This window comes from Somniosus microcephalus, chromosome 11 (assembly GCF_052327205.1).
Source record: "Somniosus microcephalus isolate GS21.2 chromosome 11, FLI_Smic_1.0, whole genome shotgun sequence".
In the NCBI taxonomy this organism is placed as follows: domain Eukaryota; kingdom Metazoa; phylum Chordata; class Chondrichthyes; order Squaliformes; family Somniosidae; genus Somniosus; species Somniosus microcephalus.
The window spans coordinates 225,793,434-225,814,130 of record NC_140997.1 but is presented as its reverse complement, the minus strand read 5'-3'; the positions used below and the strand labels follow the sequence as shown (position 1 = coordinate 225,814,130).

General features: G+C 43.0%; 1 protein-coding gene across 2 annotated transcripts in view; it reads right to left on the bottom strand.

Moving 5' to 3' along the window:
* Positions 1 to 20,697, bottom strand: part of prkar2aa (protein kinase, cAMP-dependent, regulatory, type II, alpha A) — a 286,292-nt gene that overhangs the window by 173,902 nt on the left and 91,693 nt on the right. The window contains exons 1-2 of one of the 2 annotated variants that reach the window (XM_086002062.1): positions 13,953 to 14,487; positions 4,325 to 4,360 (exon numbers count right to left, since the gene is read on the bottom strand). In XM_086002062.1, coding sequence (XP_085858188.1) covers positions 4,325 to 4,360; positions 13,953 to 13,971 — 55 coding nt within the window. In that variant the 5' untranslated portion in view covers positions 13,972 to 14,487. Of the gene's footprint in view, positions 1 to 4,324; positions 4,361 to 13,952; positions 14,488 to 20,697 lie in introns of those variants that run through there. The other variant, XM_086002060.1, reaches the window with a different exon arrangement.

Genomic DNA, 20,697 nt, shown 5'->3' with positions numbered 1-20,697 from the left:
TCCGAAGAAGGAATACCCTTTTCACCAGAGAGAAGACACTCTCTGGCTCTTCTGTGAAATAAGTTTTGGCAATCTGCCCAGTACATGGGTGGGGGCCCATACTACAAAGCTGCAAATTTGTACTGAATTGTAAACCATCAGTCCTTCAAATAATCAATCAACATTGGGCTAATTCTATATGTTCAAGACCAAAACCATCCACGAAAGCTGCGCACACTATTTATTCACTCTATGCAGGCTGTATGCGGCAGTTCTGAACAATAAAAAAATTGATGAGTTGACGGTACAAATAACTACACATGGGTATGATCTGGTGGCCATTATGGAAACATGGCTGCAAGATAATCATGACTGGGAACTAAACATACAAGGGTATTTGACAATTAGGAAGGACAGACAGGAAGGAAAGGGAGGTGGGGTTGCTATGTTAATCAAGGATGGAATCACTGCAATAGTCAGAAATGATATTGGGTCAAAGGATCAGGATAGTGAAATAGTTTGGGTGGAGATAAGGAATAAGAGGAAAAAGTCTATAGGCCTCCTAACAGTTGCAACTCTGTTGGTCGGAGTATAAATCAGGAAATAGTTGGGGCTTGTCATAAGGGAACAGCTATAATCATGGGGAATTTTAACTTTCATATTGACTGGACTAATCAAATTGGGCATGGCAGCCTTGAGGAAGAGTTCATAGAGTGTATTAGGGATGGGTTCCTTGAGCAGTGTGTAACTGAACCAACCAAGGGGCAGGCAATCTTAGATCTGGTCCTGTGTAATGAGACAGGATTAATAAAAAATGTCCTAGTAAAGGATCCCCTTGGAATGAGTGACCATAATATGGTTGAATTCCAAATTCAGTTTGAGGATGAGAGAGTTGGATCTCAAATCAGCGTACTGAGCTTAAATAAAGGAGACTATGAAGGTATGAGAGTAGAATTGACTAAAGTGGACTGGGAAAACAGATTAAAGTGTAAGACGGTACAAGAGCAGTGGTCTACATTCAAGGAGATATTTCACATCTTTCAAGATAAATATATTCCACTGAGGAAAAAGGGGAATAAAAGAAGACAGCCATCCGTGGCTTAGTAAAGTAATAAAGGATAGTATCCGACTGAAAACAAGGGCATATACAGTAGCCAAATCTAGTGGGAGGATAGAAGATTGGGAAGCATTTAAAAGCCAGCAAACAATAATGAAAAGATTAATTAAGAAAGGGAAGGTAGATTATGAAAGTAAACTAGCAAAAAATATAAAAACAGATAGCAAGAGTTTCTACAGCTATATAAAAAGAAAAAGGGTGGCTAAAGTGAACGTTGGTCCCTTAGAGGATGGGACTGGGAAACTAGTGCTGGGGAACATGGAGATGGCAAAGACGCTGAACAAATATTTTGTATTAGTCTTTACAGTAGAGGACACTAAAAATATCCCAACACTAGACAAACAGGGGGCAATGGTGGGGGGGGGGGGGGGGTGGAGGAGCTAAACACGATTAAAATCACTAAGGAGATGGTAATCAGTAAAATAATGGGACTTAAGGCGGATAAATCCCCCGGACCTGATGGCCTACATCCTAGGGTCTTGAGAGAAGTGGCGGTAGGGATTGTGGATGCATTGGTGATCATTTTCCAGAACTCCCTGGACTCAGGAAAGGTCCCGGCAGATTGGAAAACTGCTAATGTAACACCCTTATTTAAGAAGGGAAGTAGACAAAAAGCTGGAAACTACAGACCAGTTAGCCTAACATCTGTGGTTGGCAAAATGTTGGAGTCCATTATTAAGGAAACAGTAACAGAGCATTTGGATAAACATAATTTAATAGGACAGAGTCAGCATGGTTTTATGCAGGGGAAGTCATGTTTGACAAATTTGCTCGAATTCTTTGAGGATGTAACATACAGGGTGGATAAAGGGGAACCAGTGGATGTAGTGAATTTGGACTTCCAAAAGGCATTTGACAAGGTTCCACACAAAAGATTACTGATCAAGATAAGAAATCACAGGACTGGGGGTAATATACTGCCATGGGTGGAAGATTGGCTATCTAACAGAAAACAAAGAGTTGGGATAAATGGTTCATTCTCGGGCTGGCAATCAGTAATTAGTGGTGTTCCGCAGGGGTCAGTGCTGGGACCCCAACTCTTTACAATCTATATTAACGATTTGGAGGAAGGGACCGAGTGCAACATATCCAAGTTTGCCGATGATACAAAGATGGGAGGGAAAGCAGTGAGTGAGGAGGACATAAAAAACCTGCAAAAGGACATAGACAGGCTAAGTGAGTGGGCAGAGATTTGGCAGATGCAATATAATATTGGAAAGTGTGAGGTTATGCACTTTGGCAGAAAAAAATCAAAGAGCAAGTTATTATCTAAATGGAGAGAAACTGCAAAGTGCTACAGTACAAAGGGATCTGGGGGTCCTGGTGCATGAAACACAAAAAGTTAGTATGCAGGTACAGCAGGTGATCAGGAAGGCCAATGGAATCTTGGCTTTTATTGCAAGGGGGATGGAGTATAAAAACAGGGAAGTCTTGCTGCAGTTATACAGGGTATTGGTGAGGCCACACCTGGAATACTGCGTGCAGTTTTGGTTTCCATATTTAAGAAAAGATATACTTGCTCTCGAGGCGGTTCAGAGAAGGTTCACTCGGTTGATTCCAGAGATGAGGGGGTTGACGCATGAGGAAAGGTTGAGTAGGTTGGGCCTCTACTCATTGGAGTTCAGAAGAATGAGAGGCGATCTTATTGAAACATATAAGATTGTGAGGGGGCTTGATCGGGTGGATGCGGTGAGGATGTTTCCACTGATGGGTGGGACTAGAACTAGGGGGCATAATCTAAGAATAAGGGGCTACCCTTTCAAAACTGAGATGAGGAGAAACTTCTTCACTCAGAGGGTAGTAAATCTATGGAATTTGCTACCCCAGAGAGCTGCGGAAGCTGCAACATTAAATAAATTTAAAATGGAGATAGACAGTTTCCTAGCAGATAAGGGAATTAGGGGTTACGGGGAGAGGGCAGGGAAGTGTACGTGAGTCTAGATTCGGATCAGCCATGATCCTATTGAATGGCGGAGCAGGCCCGAGGGGCCATATGGCCTACTCCTGCTCCTACTTCTTATGTTCTTATGTAACTTACATTTATACAGCGCATTTAACATAGCAAAACGTCCCAAGGCACTTAACGAGAGTGATATCAATAAAAACATTTCTGACACCGAGCTACAGAAAGAGATATCAGGACAGATGACCAAAACCTTGGAGAAAGAGGTAGGTTTTAAGGAGCATCTTAAAAGGAGGAGGGAGAGGTAGAGCGGTTTATGGAGGAAATTCCAGAGCTTAGGGCCCAGGCAGCTGAAGGCACGGCCACCAATGGTGGAGTGATTAAAATGGGGGATGCACAAGAGACCAGAATTGCAGGAGCACAGAGATCTCGAAGGCTTATAGGGCTGGCAAAGATTACAAAGATGGGGAGAGGCAAGGCCATAGAGGGATTTGAAAAGAGAAATGAAATGCTAATATATTTCAGTAGTGCATGTTTATTTTACATGAACTGAGTACATAATTTATTTATTTTCTAAATTTCTGTTGTTGACCAAAGGGATAACCTCTTACACTCATTCAGAGATATAAAAAACATTTCAAATGCGAAAACATACAATTCTGGAAATAAACAAGTCAGTCAGTACCTTAAAAAAGAGTATACAGATCAACATTGATATAATTCTTAAATCAAAACTGACCCATCTTTCTCTTCCAATTGATAACTGACCTGCTGTGCTTTGAGCATTTTCTGTTTTATTGCATTCTAATTTTCAGCAAATTTGAGAAAGAAATTTGCTGCAAAGACACCTAAATCTATACAGAAACAAACCACTTTAATATCTCTCTCACTGATGAACACATATAGGAATTAACTCAGGATTAAAATAAATATCAGTACATCAGGACCTTCAAAAAATGCAGACAAAATTCAACAACTCTACTACAAAAAGGACAAATTAGTAAATCAAACTACGGTCCAGAACATAATCTTCCTCTTATAAACATGGAAGGCCACAGCAGCTTCAGAGATAAAGGCTTCACATCTGCTGCAGCCTAACTATTAAATGTTCCCTTTGCTCTACTCCAACCGCTCTTGCCCTTACCACAATGCTGCGAATATCGGTGTCCAAAATGGTCATTTTATGGGATTAATTCAGCCAGGTAAGGGCAAGGCACTTCCCAATAATAAATTAAAACCTAAATTAGAGAAATTGGGCTTAATCTAAAACTTTTGTAATACAAATCCAATCTGGAAAGATTAAAATCAGTCAAGAAAAGGCTTACCTGAAACCCTTCTGTTTAATCTGCTAATAACTGGTTCTGTAAAAAAAAGGAAACAAAATTAATTCTCTGTAACCCAACTTAGCATTTCTGCAGCAACTCAATAGAGCAAGTTGGCTTATTTACAATATGCAAGAGTGGTACAATAATACACGTCAGGAGCTGGGTGGTATAGCAGATGGATGAAAAGGTAACACACGAACAATGGCGGCTATTTGTTTTACCACATGCTTGTTTTACTACATTCGCGACCTTGCTATGTAAAGTCAAAGCCAACTAGCCCACCCTTACTTCCTCGACTCCAAAGGCATACAGTGAAACCACAGTTAGGTATCACTAAATGAAAGTGATCATTTGAGGTCAGTGTCAATATACTCGTACTGAAACCCAGCCTTCAAAAGCATCAAGACATTGATTGGCTAATTTTCAAATTCTGTTGTCCCTTTCGTGCTGGAAGAAAATCTGCACATGCTCACTCAGTGTCTTATGGCTGTGCGAGGAGTGGAGGAGAAGACAACCCAATATTTATCCTCTACAAATATCTACTTGTGGGATTATGACTGGGTAAAACACACAGTGCGCATTGTTATTTTCCTATTAGTAATTAAATATTATAAACATATATTTAAGAGGACAAATGTATTTTTACATGCACTCTGATTCTGTATATGCCAGCATGGAAAGCGAGCCACTAAAATCGCAATACCCGGCTAGTATTTAATAGTTCACTTTTTTTTTTTAACTACCTAGTTACAAAATTGAATTTTGGATTACATTTGGCTTCTTGCTGTATTCGTACGGTCAAACAAAGCTTCCGTCACCTCCCCTAACAACAGGCACAGCATAATAATGCTGCCGAGAGGAACATGAAAAGCAACAGATAACAAAGAGCATCCCACGGGATTCATCAGCAGCCATCAATCGAACCTCGAGCTGCAGGTCACCCACCTGCCCTATTAAAAGAGCCAATCGTTATTACTATACTCTGTAAGCAGATATACAGGAAACTTTTTTTTATCCAGCACCGACGGGACCGACGTGGTGCCGGTTCATCAAAAATTCCAGATCACCGAGCGCTATAGTAAAAGATACGAGAGCGGAGAGCTCCGTATAAAGCAACAAACCCTGTTGCTTAGCAACAGGTTCAGAACAATGGCCACAAGTTACAAGCGTCTCTGTAGCTTAGCAACAGCCACATCCTTGCACAGCAACAGATGGAGGAAGGCAAGTAATATGAAGTATGAACCTACTCCTGAATTCTGCCGGTTAACCGAGATTTCCGTTTATTTAGGTGCCGGTAAATCGAAAGTTTCCTGTATACCCAGTTGCTTTTGTTGTGATTAGCCAGGACTTCAGTATTAGAACAGAATGATCCAGAAAATTAACATTTTCTGGAACTCTGACGACTCGAGCCCCATCATATTGGCTCCATAACCTGGGTTGTTCAAATGGAAAAAGCTCCAATTTTTCAAGCAGCCAATATACTGCTGGGAATCGGAGATAAAACAGGAAATGCTGGAAACACTAAAGGAGGTTAGGAGACAGGAAGGTAGGTTAAACCTTTCAGTTCGATGACCTTTCACCAGAAGCCCAATTTTACAAACCTTTCTTCATATTTGTAATTCCTACCAGCTAGTATCCTAGCAAATCTGTGTTGTACCCTCTCTGAAGTCTCAATATCCTTCCTAACGTGTGGAGGCCAACACTGCGCCTTTAACCTCATGGCCTTTAATGCCCTGTGAACCTGTAACCCCCATATCCACAGCACCAAGCCTACTCCCAATCAGAATAGAATTACTGGTGTGTTTATTTTGTTGCTGCACACTTACTGACTTTGAATTCCATCTGCCAGTCTTTAGTCCACATACTGACATGAGGAAGAACGTTTCTACGCAACGAGTGGTTAGGATTTGGAAGACACTGCCTGATAGGGTGGTGGATACAGATTCATTAGTAGCCTTCAAAAGGGAATTGGATAAATACTTGAAGGAGAAAGAATTGCAGGGTTTCGGGGAGAGAGCCGGTGAGTGGGACTAACTAGATTGCTCTTCGAAAGAGCCAGCGCACTTGATGGGCCGTATAGCCTCCTTCTGTGCTGTACGAGTCTATGATCTGATTCTATATACAAGTATGCGGAGAGTTAGGGGAAAAAGGCGGTTCATGGCATCCAACATCACCTGTGGCAACAGTTTGCTTTTGCCACTGGTAGCGTGAAAGGGGGGGGGGGGCGAAGGGGGACCCTGATGTGGGTCTCCAGGCAGTCCCCACTTGCATTAAATGAAATTTAAAGTGGAATACTCTCTTGACAAATATCCAAAAATCATCGAGACGCAAAAGCTGTGCATGAACAGAATCCCTTCCAACAACATTTAATGTTATCTGGGAAAACACCTCCACATCCTCTCATCCTGTTCCAAGTGGTCCATACATTTTTTTTTTTTTTTAAAACAAAACACAACTACAGCTCCAGTAAATACACACCAACACAAATCAGATATTGGCAGTTAGTTCACAACCTACAGAAAGTCAATGCCCTTGATTTACGACTGACATTCACAAAGCTGGTTTCCCCCTCCCCTTGCGTAAATGTTTGTGCACATCAAGGTGAATGCTGTCAGTACTGGGGAACAGAACACTTGTTTGGAATACGGATACATTAGTGTAGTGGTTATGTTATTGGACTAATCATCCAGAGAACATGAGTTTAAATCCCACCATGGCAGTTTGAGAATCTGAACTCAGTTTTAAAACAATCTGTAAACGTGACCATCAAGCTGTTGGATTGTTCACAACAATGTCACAGTGTCCTTTAGGGAAGGAAACCTTCTGTCCTTACTCAATCTGGGCCTATATGTGACTCCAGTCCCACACCAACGTGGTTGATTCTTAACTCTCCTCTGAAGTAGCCTGGCAAGCCACACCGTTGTATCAGTGCAACCAAGGATAAGCAAGGAGGTGTCCACGACCGAGAGTTGCAGACTGGTACATTCCAAGGTCCAGTACTACGTGCTGAGAGATACACTGAAGCTTGGTTCAGCCGCCGCAAAGGCTCAATGGGGGAAAGGCCACGGTTTAGGGCCCGCCCACCATTGTACACTGAGGGGCTGGAACCCATGTAAACCCGCCCCCCCCCCCCCCCCCTCGGGCTGAATGTATAAGAATTTTTTTTACTGTAATGTAAATGTAATCTGTACTGAATGTGGAATAAGGCACCCTGGAGTGCCATGGAATGTATTCATCCTGTAGGATCCGTTTTGTACTATTTGAATTGTGACATTTGGATTGTACTGTACGTACCTTTGCAAATTTTATAAAGTACATTTTTGAAATTAAAAAAACTAAGGATGGGCAATAAATGCCAGCATTGCCAGCAACACCCACATCCCGAGAATGAATATAAGAAAACTCTCCTGAAGGTAAATGTTGAATTAAAGCACTGTAATCCATTTAGTATAGGTTTTTCTTTCTCATCGCAATTCCAGCCTTTATCAACCCTTCCCGTTAACAGCATTATAAAGTTCACTTCAGATAGTGTGGTAAACCACTTTTATCATTCACTATCGTTACACTATGGTTATCACTGTTTACACTGTTGTATCACTACACGAGGTCGCCTCTTGTCACGCTGTTATACCTGGGCTGACCACTGCTGACTCCGCCCATGGCTCCACCTACCTGCCCAGGTATAAAGGTGGTCGACTGGCTGGTATTCCTCCTTGTTGGATCCGATCACCCACGAGGGTGGGCTCTGTTATTTAGCCAATAAAAACCTATAGTTACTTTCTTAACTCGTCGCTTTTCATTGGATGAATTGATAGGTATATCAGATAGTACCTGTTTTAGCACCTGAACGCATGTCAAACAAAGTACACTCAACACTCGAAGATTAGGTAGACATTCCTAAACTAAGTTGTAGTCTCAGTGCCAATCAAATCTCTTAGCGTCCAATCAGACCAAAAACTGTCGCTCACCTTTTCTAAAACACAGCTGGATCCCACTCAATACACAAAAAGCGAGAATCAAGCACAAATAACTGCCCTCTGCTAAGCAACATCCACTATGGCAGGGGTTCGGTACCTGCGGTAGGCGTAGGGGGTACGCGAGACAACAGTGGCGGGGGTGGGGGGGGGGGGGGGGGCGGGGGCAGGTACTCGGGAGAAATTGTCTAACAGTGGATTTTATTATGAATTTTATTTATGTATTTATTGCATTTTTAGAATAGGCTACTCAGACGAAGCTTTAAAACTCTGTGGGAATTTGTTGTGTAAAGTAGTTAATTTAACTCAAGGTGTACCAATGTTTGTGCATTAAAGGAGTTAAAATATTAAACTTGTTTGCTGGTAGGGGTGCGCGGGTAGATCTGGAAGCGGGTATGCAATAAGTCAATTTTGGGAACCTCTGTTATGAGATGCCAATCCAAATGTCAACAACAATCGACAATTGCTTAATGAATGCGGCTTCTCTCCATAGAAAAGGCAGCCTATCACAAATAAAATGTCACTTCTCCAACCGTATCTAGGCCTCGTGTCCATAGCTCGCACAGAGACAAAAAGTATGGTAATTTTTTTGTTGCAAATTTACAGATGTATTCCATTATAAAAGGGTAACCTTCATAAACTTACTAAATGCTGACAGATGTTAATTAGTTCCTTTATTTTAAAAAGTTTGTAAAAGGTTGAGCTTTCATTCAAATCTTATACCTGGCAAGAGTCAATCAGTGTTTTGAATTTCTGGTCATGCATCAACACAACTCTTCAATTTGCACTGAATTCCCCTTTCATTCATTATATAACTTTGAAAGAATTGGTTGTTTAGCAAAAATAGAACATAGAAACATTCAGCCACAGATATAAAACTGGGCACATCAAATTTAGGGAGAAAAATGGTGATAAGTTTCTTTCACTGATGTCAGATCACAGTCAGAATTCAGGAAAGAAGCAAAAACATTGATCCTAATCAGCTAGATTGTAGCAGCTTCTGACAAATTCTCACACATCTACTCCCATCTTGACCATCCTATTTGAACCTACTGCTTTCTACTCAAAATGACATTTGTATTAATTCTGCTCCTGAGGCGAGACGAGGCAAGCCAATCACCATTGCTAGATCCTTGATGCCACCATTAACTGCTGTTACTTAACATGGAAGCAGATGCAGAAAATCATACTCCTGTAAAGATACGCTCACTAGATCATCTAAAGGCACTTTGATACTACAGTAACTAAAATATTGTTCCCATCTTGAGAAAATAGCCCGGTGAGCTGCTACCTTGCTATTACAAAAACAGGTTGTGTGCCTGCTTTTACTGCAGTGCAGCACTCCAATAGGAATATTGAAACCCAATTGCCTACAATGGAAACGTGGCTACCAGCTCCCCCAACATAACAAGAACAGGGAAGCAGAGCCTGACAGCAGACTCACCAACCCATATTTTAATGATTCTGCAATGCTGGTACTCCTGTAATGTAAAAGTTCCTTTAAAAGATGGTGTGGAGATGCCGGAGTTGGACTGGGGTGGACAAATGTAAGAAGTCACACAACACCAGGTTATAGTCCAACAGCTTTATTTGAAATCACAAGCTTTCGGAGCGCTGCTCCTTCTTCAGGTGAAGTGGAGAAATGCATAAAGACACAGCTTATATAGTCAGAGAATCATGTCAGATGTTTACAGGTAACCTTTCCAACTGCCATTTATCACACCTCGGCAGAGAGATAATCACAGCAGTCAAAGGTGTGAATGGTGTCCAAACAGGTCAGTCAGGGAAACATTACATCAAAGAACAATGAGGTGGGGTCACAAGGGGTCAAATATTGCAGATGCTGGGGTCTGTATGAAAAACAAAAAAAGACAAAAAACATTTTTTTTTGGCTGGAAATCACAGCAGGTCCGGCCGCATCTGTGTAGAGAGAACAAGCCAATGTCGACTCGAGTCTGGATGACCCTGCATCAGGTGGGGTTACATGTAGCGTGACATGAACCCAAGATCTCGGTTGAGGCCGTCCTCGTGGGTGCGGAACTTGGCTATCGGTTTCTGCTCGACGATTTTGCGTTGTCGTGTGTCTCGAAGGCCACCTTGGAGTTGCATTCTCCAAGGTGGCCTTCGAGACACACGACAACGCAAAATCGTCGAGCAGAAACCGATAGCCAAGTTCCGCACCCACGAGGACGGCCTCAACCGAGATCTTGGGTTCATGTCACGCTACATGTAACCCCACCTGATGCAGGGTCATCCAGACTCGAGTCGACATTGGCTTGTTCTCTCTACACAGATGCGGCCGGACCTGCTGTGATTTCCAGCCAAAAAAAAATGTTTTTTGTCTGTTTTTTTGTTTTTCATACAGACCCCAGCATCTGCAATATTTGACCCCTTATGACCCCACCTCATTGTTCTTTGATGTAATGTTTCCCTGACTGACCTGTTTGGACACCATTCACACCTTTGACTGCTGTGATTATCTCTCTGCCGAGGTGTGATAAATGGCAGTTGGAAAGGTTACCTGTAAACATCTGACATGATTCTCTGACTATATAAGCTGTGTCTTTATGCATTTCTCCACTTCACCTGAAGAAGGAGCAGCGCTCCGAAAGCTTGTGATTTCAAATAAAGCTGTTGGACTATAACCTGGTGTTGTGTGACTTCTTACCTTTAAAAGATCACATTGAACCATCAACACAACTCATGGCACCAAAATACCTTGGACGACAGGGCGAGCACAAGAAACATTCAATGGATTTCATTTTGAGAGAGAATATCTACAGACTCGATGCCTGAATGACATCTAACATTACAATTTTGAACTTTTCCTTTGTCCACAGATCATCCGGAATTTTTCCACTCGTTTTGGAAGGCTTGGGGTGAGAGGGTAGAGAAGGAAAAGGGAAGCTTATGAAGCAATGCAAGTAAAAAATTTAGTCTTGGCTTTATCAGCAACAAGATACTGTTTAAGGTTTGGTAAATGCAACAATGTCCACCTTTTAATAGAATCCCAAGGCAACCCAACTTCTGTCATTGGATGAGCGATGACAACGGCAGTGCATTGTGGCGGGGTCTCCAACAGCCAAGTTACAACGTTGAATCATGTCCGCTGGTTTGGAAATCCCAAGTATCCTGTACCACAATGCTCCAGTTATGGGACATTTGTTATTATCACAGATGACCAGAATGGTTATTTTTGCAGCCATTTTGCTCACCTTGGCTTTCTGAAATATGCCCCGATGACCACAAAAGAAATCCTGCACTTCAAATTGGCGCTGAATCCCCCACCATCAACATCCTGGGGGTCACCATTGGCCAGAAACTTAACTGGACCAGCCACATAAATACTGTGACTATCAAGAGCGGGTCAGAGGCTGGGTATTCTGCACGAGTGACTCACCTCCGGACTCCCCAAAGCCTTTCCACCATCTATAAAGACACAGGTCAGGAGTGTGATGGAAAACTCTCCACTTGACTGGATAAGTACAGCTCCAACAATACTGAAGAAGCTCGACACTATCCAGGACAAAGCAGCCCGCTTGATTGGCACCTATCCAGCACCTTAAACATTCACTCCTTCCACCACCGGCGCACCGTGTGCACTGCAGCAACTCGCCAAGGCTTCAACAGCACCTCCCAAACCCGTGACTTCTACCACCAAGGGCAGCAGGCACATGGGAACACCATCACCTCCAAGCTCCCCTCCAAGTCACACACCATCCTGACTTGGAAATATATCGCTGTTCCTTCATCGTCGCTGGGTCAAAATCCTGGAACTCGCTCCCTAACAGTACTGTGGGAGTACATTCAACACGCGGACTGCAGTGGTTCAAGGCGGAAGCTCACCACCACCTTCTCAAAGGCAATTAGGGATGGGCAATAAATGCTGGCCTTGCCAGCGAAGCCCACATTTCAGGAACGAATAAAAAACTGAGTGACTATTCTCTATAGCAACATAGACTTCTCAGGTCCACCCAGCACAGCCCTCATGTCAACTGTACCAGGCAGCTTTTGAAGGAGTATAAATTCAAAACTGGACAATAGGCACTATGTAAATGTACAGGAAAGTGAAAATGATGGAACATGAACATCTGTTCTAAATAAGCAAAGAGCCTAAAAGCTCATGCGTGGTATATGGAGAATAAGGAATACGAGAACAGGGCAGACACAAGGGATTAGGACTACTGCTCGTGTGAAGAATAAACAGCAACACAGACTAGTTGAACCAAACAGCATGTTCCCGTGTTGCAAACTCCATGCAATCTCACTTCATCCATCCAGAGAGATCATGTTTGCCGTCCAGTTTGTCTCCACTTGGTAAAGATGGCTCCCAGACTGGCAGCTCCCGATTGAATTCTTCTCCTTTGTAACTCTATCTATGGTCATCCATTGCCCTTTCTCCGCCACCCCCCCCCCCCCCCGCAAACTCCTCCACTGCTCAATGTCCCCTGCCCCCAATAATGGGGAAATTTTAGCACAACCTACAAGTTCAAGTTACATCTTTAAAGATCATGTGTAGAACACATTGCTCCCCTCCCCCAACCCAGCTTCTTCTGTATTTCTACTGTGTTCTTGTTAAATGGCTGGAACTCTACTCAAATTTAATTTCTTGGACTTGTCTGCCATCAGAACAGAGCTGCTCTGCTGGACTATACTGTATACTTCGGCCTACCTTGGCCTACTGACTGCTATTAACTAGATTACTGTTGTACGGATTTGTACAAATTTACTCCTGATAACCGACTCCATTACTTTATATAGCATGGAAGTGGGACTAATGGGTCTGTAGTTGCTAGCCTCCGTTTTATTACCCTTTTGAATATGGGCACCACATTAGCCTATTTCCAATCTCGGGGTACCTCCCCAGTGTCCCTTGACCCCCTCCACCCTTCCAAATAACAATCAATAGGTCACAGATCTTCCTAGTGTCTCTCAGCACTCGGATAAATACCATTTATCCTTGGTAGGAGTAGCAGCACAGAAATGTAAGTAAATGATTAACTTCACAGTTCTCTGAAAAGGTTTGACATTTCTTTGCGCCCAACAAATCTCAGAAAAATCTTGTGCACATCCAGAAACCAAATACTATATGAAAATAATCTGCTCATCTTAAAAAGCAATATAAGAAAACAAATTGCAGTTGTAAGATAACGTGAAGATCACCACTGGGGTGTATAACGTACCACATCTTGAAGTTCCTCTAAACTCTTAGTATTAATTATAAACTTGGTTTCATCTACCTCTGCTGCATATTAATTTCTTTTACATAACATCTGTGGAAACAGAAAACCACTATACCCTTGAATAGTCAAGAATAATGTAAAATATTATTCACATCATCCGAGGTTTGAACAATCATCATTCTGACAATGTTTTTGAATATCCAACAAGCTGTAATGTTGATGCTTTATCAGGATTAGTCCTCGTCACTGAACACCTCAAAGGTCTCAGCATTTTCTGACTCAAATCCCATTAAGACCAACTTTTCAACTTTGCTCAACACAAACGTTTCACAGCATTATCGATACAACACAGATTTTTTTTTAAACTTGTCTCTGCAGTAAGCCTTAAACAAACTAATTCATTTCCAAAACGTTGACATACACAGTTTGCTCATTTTAATTTAGCAGGATTCAAAAGAGATGGTTACTTACCCGAACTGTAGGAATACATTGTGAGCGTGAAAGATCAGTAATTCACAAACTCCAGCGGAACAAGCTCTTGCTTAATTAATTAGCTAAACTGCACATGGTGCTGTCACAGGGAGTTATTCTCGATTATGCTAGTGCCTATTTTAAGACAAATGTACAGTGAATGGCAGGAAGCCCTTTTTAAAATTGTTTTTTTATGATTACAGTAGGGTGGAGGGAGAGAGATTTAGGATTGGATATTACTAAGTCACTGCTGTCCAAGAACGGGCTTTTTGTGCATGAATGGAAAAATATAGTGGAAAGCTTAGTCGAAACCCACAATACTTAGTAATCCACCAGAGTAGTTAAACGCTGCCGGCTCCATTATGCTTCACATAGGCTCAAACTCATGCACTGAATGGTTACTCTATAGCTACTGGCAGGCTGATATTCTACAAAAAAGCATCTCCCCACGATGTCCCATCAGGAATATGGTCTCCAACTGGTCTCAGAACAGCACCTTTCTGCTTGCAAAATGTCCCCTGGAAGCTATGGACTAACGCTTCAGTGCAGGATTACTGTTCACGTGTACGAGTTAGAAACAAGGGTCAAAAGGTTTACATTGACCGTGCTTTGCCTGCAGCTGTGTCCTTTTAATAAACCTCAACTTAGAGATGATGCCGTTTTATACTATGGTATCGATAAAGTCTCTTTTGATGTAAACAATAAAAGAGATTCACTGAAATATGACTATTACATAATTTTTCTTGGTAAATCATGAAATGTTTGAAACAGCTAAAGTTCATTTGGAAACAACTACACTCTGATTTTAACAACATACTCATTAAAAGTCACTCCAATAGAAGGCAAAGTAACCTTGGTTCACAATTTCCCACACACTTTATAGTACAGTATAGTGCTGCTGCCTATGGTACTTTCTTCTAAATACACAGCGCTGAATCCTGAAAATTGGCCATTTCCGATTTGTACTGCATAAACCAAAGCTTAAATCAGTCAGTACCACTTTGGAAGAAATTCCTACAGAAAGTGTTATCTGGAATCATATTTGCCCTAAATCAGGTGCTCTATACATTTGGAATTCATTTTTGTACTGCCCCAAAACAAACTTTGAAAAGTAAATGCACAGTAAACCGAGGAAGCAACACTTCAGAAATATATTTGGAAAGAAAAAGGAAAGAAATATTCAAAGACCAATTTTGAAAATAATAATCCCGCGTCACATTTCTGGATTTCTTTGACCAGTTTTTAAAAAGCAATATATATTTTCAGGAGAAAAGTCATCTGACAAAAAGGTGGCGAATATGCTAAACAGAAGTTGCTTCTCCCGGAGGCTAAATAATGAGTGATTTGCTGGTTTGTCTGGTCATTCGGAAGACACCTCTCACCACTGTGTTGGAAAACCCTTCGATCTCAGTTGATCTGTGAAGAGGGACGAGCTATTGACACAATGAGAGACGCTTTTTAAAAAAGTCACAACATACACCAGAAATCAGTCAGTGAAGCTGCAGCTAGAAGGTTAAAAAAGGCAAGAGACAGCAGGGAGTGAGGTTGTGTCTGGGGCTGTAGGACAGGCACCTCAAAGCACTGGAGAGGTACCACCAACGCTGCCTCCGCAAGATCCTGCAAATCCATTGGCAGGATAGGCGCACCAACGTCAGTGTTCTTGCTCAGGCCAACATCCCCAGCATTGAAGCTTTGACCACGCTCGATCAGCTCCGATGGATGGGTCACATTGTCCGCATGCCCGATACGAGACTCCCAAAACAAGCGCTCTACTCGGAGCTCCGGCACGGCAAGAGCCCCAGGTGGGCAGAGGAAACGCTTCAAGGACACCCTCAAAGCCTCCTTGAAAAAGTGCAACATCCCCATCGACATCTGGGAATCCCTGGCCCAAGACCGCACAAAGTGGAGGAGAAGCATCCGGGAAGGCGCCGAACACCTCGAGTCTCTTCGCCGGGAGCAAGCGGAAGCCAAGCGCAGGCAGCGCACGTCAACCCAAGCACCCCACCCACACGCCCCTTCAAGCGCCGTCTGCCCTACCTGTGACAGAGACGGTAGGTCCCTCATTGGACTCATCAGTCACCTGAGAACTCATTTTTAATGTGGAAGCAAGTCATCCTCGGTTCCGAGGGACTGCCTAAGAAGAAGAGAAGAGGACAGGAAGGATGCAGAAGTATTAATCTGTTCAAGTTAGGTAAAATATTTCACTGAAGTGGTTGTTGTGTTGCAGTTTCTTTACTTTATACCAAACCAATATAAGTTGCACCAACTGAACAAAGCAACTCTGATCATACCTGCTGCTCTAAGTTTCACCTTACATGGGAATAAAAGCAGTTTAACAATTCAAACCAAACTTCACCTCATCTTGTGTTAACTCGGTCCACCTTCGGAGAGAGTGAAGAAACAGGGATATCCAGTTCAGGTCACAAGGGGGTTTCTACTGTTAGTTTCACAATTCCCACTACCGTATAAATAAATAAATATAGGGCAGTGCAAGACAACTCCTTTAAAAGAAACACACACAGATCACCTGCGGGGAAAAAAACGTACTGCCACTGAACCAAAGAGCAGATCTGAATTCCAGAGCACTCCTGATCAGTCAAAGAAGCTAGATTCTGAATCCTGCTGTTTCCAACAATGTACCATCATGAATTTTGCTACTGCTTGTAGCTACAATTCTTACTACCTGTACTACAGTTCTTATACTTAAAACCACAAACTTTTACCATTTGCTTCCAAAAGTATTTGTCCATCTTGCATTTCAAACTTATTTTGTGGACAGCAGGTGAGGAAGAATTTCGGGCTTGGTTGTGATGCCTTCTATAGTACGGTCAATGCTCACATGGAAATAGTGACCATTCAGGAAAGGCACGCATCACCTTGGAACTCAGCCCCAGCATGCACTGAATGCCTGCAGGAGAGGGGGCAAGGGAGGAAATTTGCAAGAGAAGAAATAAAACTGCCAAGATTTAATATCTATCAAGCACTCAAGTTCCCCCCAGGTTTCAATCCGAAATCTATGCTGCAACTGGCCTCAGGCCTCGTGATCGGAGAGCGTGGGGCGGGCTGGTTAAAAATCAGCCTAAGCTCCTACTTTTCAACAATGAAGTATGCATGAATTAGGTCCGCCACTGTTTAATGGCCTGCCAACAGTCACTAACTAGGCTCACATATGACAAAAGACCTCTTCAAAAAGGTACAGGAAACTTTTTTTTAATCCGGCACGGACGGGACCGACGTGGTGCCGGTTCATCAAAAATTCCGGATAACCGAAAGCTATAGTAAAAGATACGGAGAGCTGACAGCTCCGTATAAAGCAACAAACCCTGTTGCTTAGCAACAAGTGTAGAACAATGGCCACAAGTTCCAAGCGTCTCTGTAGCTTAGCAACAGCTGCAGCCACACCCATGCACAGCAACAGATGGAGGAACACAAGCACAATATGAAGTAAAACCTACTCCTGAATTTTGCCGGTTAACCGAGATTTCCGGTTATTTAGGTGCCGGTAAATCGAAAGTTTCCTGTACCAAAGAGCTGCCAATACAGGTAGACGATCCTTTATCCGAACTTCCGAAAATCGAAAACCTCTAAAAACCAAAAGTTTTTTCGTTCAGCGTAAGTCGTGCGCACGACATGACCAGAGTGGCGCACGACTTACGCTGAGCAGGGCAGAGGGTCACAGAGTTCCCTCCTGGGTAGGAGATTGCAGGCCGAGCCGGGCAGTGTGAAGGAGGTACCGGGAAAGTGAACCCAACAATACAGCGGCCGGTCCGATAGCTGCAGCAGCCCGTCCGATATTCTTTTCTCCCCCCGACCCGACCCGCCCGATATTCTTTTCTCCCCTCCCCCCCCGACCCAACCTGACCCCCGACCCGTCCGATATTCTTTTCTCCCGACCCGACCCGAACCGCGGCCCGTCCGATATTCTTTTCTCCCCACTGACCCCCCCCCACCGGACCCACCCCCCCGACCCCTGACCCCCCCCCTGATCCCGACCACCCCCCCCCCCCGGACCCCAACCTGAACCGCGGCCCGTCCAATATTCTTTTCTGCCCCCCCACCCGACCTGATTTGCGGGCCAGCTTAGTAGGAGTCAGACGATATCCGGCTTTCCAGAGAAGCAGGAAGGGGAATGAGACACGGAACAGTCGCAAGAGGTAGCCTGAACTTTTAAAATTTATATTAAATACAAATTTCCCAGTCTTATAATACCTTCTGAAATCCGAAAAATTCCGAAAACCGAAACTCAGCTGGTCCCAAGGCTTTCAGATAAGGGATAGTGTACCTGTACTAAATAAACTACTCCAGCATAAGACAACATTTTTAAGAGGGGGTAAAATTGGAGGGACAACATTTTTTTTAAAATCAAGCATCAGACAGGAAAATTGTGGCGCTAGCTACTTATTAGTTGCATTTCCACTCAATTTAAAATTAAACATTTTAAATTAAGCACTTTTTCCCAACTGCATATTTAAGTCCTTCACTTCTGCCTAGAAATGTATCGTCCTACTTCTGATAAATCTGAGGTTTCCATCATCAAAACATATTCTCGGTTTTCTCAAGTCCACATTTGGTAACATTCCCATTTTTGAATTGTGCGAGATCACGCCTATTAGGTAACCTAACAAAAAGTCTAAATTAGGTCACCTGAAATAGCATGAGTTAGATATTTTTAAAAATTCTTGCAATTAGTGCAAATAGGAGTCCAGTCAGCTCGATAACTGCATTTTCATGCAAGTAGTTTAAAAGGCTGACGGCTCATCAAGTTTATCCAGTAATTAGATAAAACCGACAGACCAGGGAAACCAAGTCAAAGTCCAGATCGGTGCTGAAATAGCTGATCTCATCCAAAGCACCAGCGGGGCACTGAAACTGGCCTCAGCACCCATGGGTTAAGAAGGATAAAACTGGCCAGGAATCCAGACTATCCAGCAAGCCTTGATAAAAGCTGGCGCAGATGGGTGCAAGGTGAGGAGAGGACTATGACTGATCACTCAACAGTTCAAGATGCTCTTTGTAAATATAAATTCTAGAACTGTGCTCCGAGGTATATTTCCAAAGTTCAGATATAAATTTCACACCCTCACCATTACACTTGGCAGAAATTCTATTGACAACACTCTCAATCCTTAGGTTTAGGGGGTGAAAGGTTCTAAAACAAGGTAAAACATGGAACTGTTTCTACAAAATACTTATACTTTAATAAATCTGCAAAAGCCAGCATACTTGCCCTCAAATGTTCCAAGCTACACAATTTAAAAAAAACACCAATCCAAGCCATGCCTGATTGCATTACCTCTACTAAATATTTTGATTACCTCACAATACCAGGATCAAGATGTCAAATACTTGTAGTATTACCTAACACAACAATCATTCAATTAGTGAAATTCTCATATTTCTTCAAACTGTACACTTGAGAATGTAATAAACTGTGTGCATCAAGTCCCTGCCTTTGTGGTAACACCAGAGTACTTCAGTTTCATGTCTGCCAGTATCCACAGAGCCATTTTCTCACTTCAGTCAGACTGTCAAATGGGCACTGCATGCAAAAGGAAGCACAAACAATGGACAGCAAGTCAAGCCAACGCTCTCCCTTCTTACCCCCTTCCTCCATCGCCCATGAGCTTATCCAATACTCGGCCAAACACAGCCTGTTCCTCTTGTCCATCACCCATTTCCCCTGTTGTTCTACATTGGTTCTGCGCCCTCAACACAAGAAATTTAAAATGACAATTTTAAATCCCTCTGCAGCCTCTCTTCCACCCCATCTCCTCCACTATATCCTTTCTGAACACACTATTCCTCGGATTCTGGGCTTTTACTCAATAACCAAAGAATTACTGTTAAAAGAACATAAGAAATAGGAGCAGGAGTCAGCCATTTGGCCCCTCGAGCCTGCTCCGCCATTCAATAAGATCATGGCTGATCTGATCTTGGCCTCAACTCCACTTTCCCGCCGCTCCCCATAACCCTGAACTCCCGTGCAGCTCAAATATCTGTCTATCTCCGCCTTGAATATATTCAATGACTCTGCATCCACAGCTCTCTGGGGTAGAGAATTCTAAAAATTCATGACCCTCAGAAGAAATTCCTCCTCATCTCCGTTTTAAATGGGCAACCATTTAATGCCAATAGGCAAGGGAGGTTATGGGGTGATTTGATAGAGGTGTACAAGATTATGACGGGTTTGGCTAGGCGGGAAAAGGCTGTTCCCACTAGTTGATGGTACAAGGACTAGGGGACACAGATTTAAGGTTCTGGGCAAGAGATACGGGGGGATGTGAGGAAAAAAATTTTTTACACAGCGAGTGGTGATAACCTGGAATTCGCTGCTGACGGAAGTGATGGAAGTGGAGACACTCAATGTTTTCAAGGGTAGATTGGATAGGCACTTGAGGGAAATAAACTTGCAGGGCTACGGGGATAGAGCGGGGGAATGGGACTGACTGGATTGCTCTACAGAGAGCCGGCACGGACTCGATGGGCCGAATGGCCTCCTTCTGTGTCGTTATGACTATGAACCCTTATTCTGAAACTATGCCCCCTAGTTCTAGATTCTCCCCCCACCCCCCCCCCCCCCCCCCCCCAGGGGAAACATCCTCCCTGCATCTACCCTGTCAAGCCCCCTCAGAATCTTATATGTTTCAATAAGATCCCCTCTCATTCTTCTAAACTCCAATGAGTATAGGCCCAACCTGCTCAACCTTTCTTCATAAGACAACCCCTTCATCTCAGGAATCAACCT